We start from the raw sequence: 3,904 nt of genomic DNA, 5'->3' as shown, positions 1-3,904 counted from the left end.
TCTTTCCCTCCAGGATTATTGCTATTCTTCCTTAAGCAGTGCATGACTGCTTAAAAAAAGTCCCAAAGTAGAAAAAAACCCTCAACAACTCCAAATTACTGGGTATAACGTACTTAAATCGGGACTTATAATAAAAGGATTGTCAAGTCCCTCTGCAGATCCCTCCAGACTTTTTTTCTTGGGTACTGGCAAATGGACAAAATTCTCTAAATTCTTGCATGTCCTGGCATGTGTATAGCTGCCTGAGCCTGTTCCTCATCATCTCTCTACTGTATTCTTGGAAGTTCTATCTTCTTGTCAGGCAGAAACAGGAAATGGTGCCTTTGGAGGAATTTTTACCATATGTCAAGCTAGGGAAGGCAGTCAGGGGCCAGGGCTGGGGATGTGTGGGGGAAATGCTGCAGCAGGGATTTTAATTGCACAAAGTTCCCTCCCCTCCCCAGCGCTGGCATTGCCTCCCTTCCCCCACGTTACTAATGGAAAACTACAAAGAATGAGAACAGACTTCTCGAAGGCCAACAATTAAATCACCGCAGAGCCAGAAAGCAGCCCTAAGTGCCTTAAATCTTGCTGTGCATGGGAGCAACTGTCTCCTAAGAAGACCAGCTTTTTACTGCAGCAGGATAGGGGAGGAGGACAAGACACTTATTACTATTTTTCATTACATTATATAAAATAAGGTAATAATAAAACAAAAGAATGAAGGAAGATAAAGGCAGAAAATTATAGATATTTATTTGAAGATTTTGAGTAACTACTCTTTTAAGGCTTCTGTAATGGAGAACATCCTTCAAAACCCACTAATTTGTTGGTAAATGACATAATGCAAGTTGCATTTGTTCTCACCCATTACTACACTGCCAGGACTTAGGAAACCAGTAATGTTGCTATGATACAAGGAACCAGTCATCTCAGTTCTGGCTCCTTTCCATGTATTTAAAAATATCAAAAAGCTTTAGATAAAGCCAAGAGGCTGGGGAAATTCTTGTAAGGCTATGCTGCAATTCAGTGCAGCTTTTGCAAACACCGAAAGTAGGGAATGGGAAAAGATGACTAAAAATTTGTCATTCTGTGGATAGTGATGTACACAAAAATGCAGGACCAATGGCAATAAATCGGGAAGCAGGAAGAAATAAACAGCTGTTCTAAATATTCTTCAGTCCTAGGGTCCTGGGAAGCTTCTCACTGCCTGACCCACAAACTAACTAAAGCTAAATATTTTTCAAAAGCTAAAAAAAATCACTTAGGTATCTTCAGAATCCATTTCAAAACACAACACAGAAATAGCAAAAACTTACTGTGTTACACTTTGAATTAACTGAAGGGAAAGAAAGCCAAGGTTTCAAGTGCAGTGTTAAATATCAAAATTGAATCAAAGAAAAATTGCACTGCATGCAATATGTCATTACTCTTACTCTTTTACTACTGAACCTTCATGCTATGCTTTTCATCATGTAATATCAAAAGGGTATTTCCCTCTTGAAATAAGATGCTTGATATAATCTGTAGTAAACCCCTAGTTACCTACCTAGAAGAATTTAGGCACTTTGTTTTAATTTTTGGCACTGCTTAAGAGTGTGACAAGTAATGCGCAAAACATCTACCAAGCTGCTTAGGTAATTCAACATCCATGGACTTGTTGGCTCTGAGATGAAACTTAGTCATCTACCTAAACTCTGGGCTCCCTCCCTGCCGCCAGGAAAGAAACTTTGTGGCTGGACTAAAACAAAAATAATTTAAGCTTCCTCTTGCTTTGCCTACTTTCCTATAAATTGTGAATGCTTGGCTTCACTGTGGTTCAGATTTAGCAAAGGTTCTAATGACTAGATGCGCACCTACAATGCCTTTAATTTAAGAACAAATAAATAGTCTTGATATACGTGCAGTAATAGTTTACAAAAGCTTTTTCAACAAGTAAGAAAAAAGATTTGATCAGAAGCAGTATGGTAGTACACCATTGTAAATTTGTTGCTGTATTAAAATCTATAACAATTTAAAATATGGACTCAAACATGTTACTATGAAATATTGCAGGTATATTGCACTCATTCTTTCTTCTATTGATAACCTTTTGTAACCACAAGAAGATCATCTTCTGAAAATGCAGAGAAGTTGCTTTTTTTCTTCTAAAATCTTGTGAAAAATATCCATCAATTACCTTGTGGAAACAGAGTAGAACTCCTCTTTGAAAAGACATTCCTCGTCTGCCACCATTATACTTTTTACATCTTCTGCTTTTATTCCCAAATTAGATCCCCTTATTGTCAAAAGAATTCCACCACTTAGTGGTCCAGTTTTTGGCTCAATCTGTGTTTGCATGAGGGAAAGAAAAAAAATTCCACACAACAAAATTAAATACTGCAGTGACCATGTTGCTCTTCTATATTATTTAAAGCTATTTTGACTTACCCGCACTCGAAATGCAGATGTTTCTTGTAGGACCCACACAAAAACATCCTGTGTAACTCTTTAATGTTAATTGGTCATCTGTTATCTCAGAACCAATATTCATCAGCTACAGATTTCATGTCTGCACAAAATGGATTTGGCTCCTCTCACAATCCTTCTATGGAGCTTTTCCAGCATTTTTTGCTATGATTTTCTCCCTTCAGGTTCCTATCAGAACAGTACACCTTCCTAACACAGTGCTGCCCCGCACAGTGTCTTCAAGAGTTCCTGTAGTCCCCTGACCTTCCTTACTGCATCTCATGGTAGGGAGCTGCAGTACATGGGCTGATGCTAATTGAGTAATTTGGAAATAAAATGAGGACTGAGAAGGTCCTGCAGCTGCAGTGGACTCCTCAGACTGAAATATGGTCCTAACAGGCAACCGAATTCCAAATATTTGTTGGAGACTAATCTGCTCTCCTATGCAATACTTGAACAACCTCCAGCAAGACCTTTTCAGGTCTTCACCTTCGGAGGGCTGCAAGTTTGCCATCAAGAAGATCAAGGGTGCACAGTCCCAAATGCAGTAATTGGAAGCCAAACGATTACAGCTTCTGAAAGTCAGAACATTAATGTCTGCTCCATCAAAATCAGAGTTCCTTACATCTAAGCAAGTCTGAGCACAGGGACATGACTGTCACTGCCTGCTTCCTAGCCCAGCTCCAGAATAACTTGCTACATTTTCCCACTGGTTCTACTTTCTAAAACTTCTGCCTGCTAGCCATCCATTTGCACTCAACCGAAAAATAAACTAGCTGAAAAATGACTCAGCTGTTTGCGTAGATGTTTCCAAATATTTTGTTGAAATCTAAAGCTAACATAAGCTTTGCAAAACTAATATTTTAGTACTTAGTATTTAATCCACAGTAGCGTGCAAACAGTATCCCAGGTGAAAACACATTTTTTTCCCCTTCATTTTCTTTTTCTTCCCCCTTCATTTTCTTTTTCTTCCCTACTCAAATCATCTTTATCTGGGCACAGGTATCACACAAGTGTTCTTGTGCACACTTTCTGTTGAGATTCCAGGGTATTTACCTTCTTTGTCAGACTTCAATTGTTTAACTGTCATTTCTTCTTAGATATACCCTCATGCCCAACCTCACTCAGTGTACTGCAGGTCTGCCTGTACTCACACAGCACCTCTAACTGTGCAGCCTCCAGGGATTCAGGAACTCTACCAGTTTGAGCCACAGGTTTCAGAAACAGTTCCTATTGAGTGAAGTATCCCTGTTATGACTCTCAACATCTGTCACACAGTGACCGTGTTTTGCGGTAGCCTGGGATATGTTCTCATTAAACAGTGGGTCTGAGTTTCAAAGTACTGATACCACTGTTGCAGCAATTTAGATTTGCCCAGTGGAAGTATGTGTCACTCTTCTCTCAACGATTATGCCCAGAAAAACAGCATTTGGCTTGTTGCTGAAAAGATTAAGGATTTATAACTTGTTTGATTGCT

The 3,904-nt window shown here is 39.1% G+C and overlaps 1 protein-coding gene across 1 annotated transcript in view; it reads right to left on the bottom strand.

Moving 5' to 3' along the window:
* PLXNB2 (plexin B2) overlaps positions 1 to 3,904 on the bottom strand; it is a gene marked incomplete at its 3' end in the record, with an annotated part of 59,622 nt that overhangs the window by 25,340 nt on the left and 30,378 nt on the right. Inside the window, exon 13 of the mRNA XM_009073614.1 lies at positions 2,159 to 2,307. Within this exon, the coding sequence (XP_009071862.1) occupies positions 2,159 to 2,307 (149 nt within the window). The remainder of the gene's footprint in view (positions 1 to 2,158; positions 2,308 to 3,904) is intronic.

Source organism: Acanthisitta chloris, unplaced genomic scaffold, assembly GCF_000695815.1.
Source record: "Acanthisitta chloris isolate BGI_N310 unplaced genomic scaffold, ASM69581v1 scaffold20604, whole genome shotgun sequence".
NCBI lineage: Eukaryota > Metazoa > Chordata > Aves > Passeriformes > Acanthisittidae > Acanthisitta > Acanthisitta chloris.
This window is presented reverse-complemented; position numbering and strand designations above follow the sequence as displayed.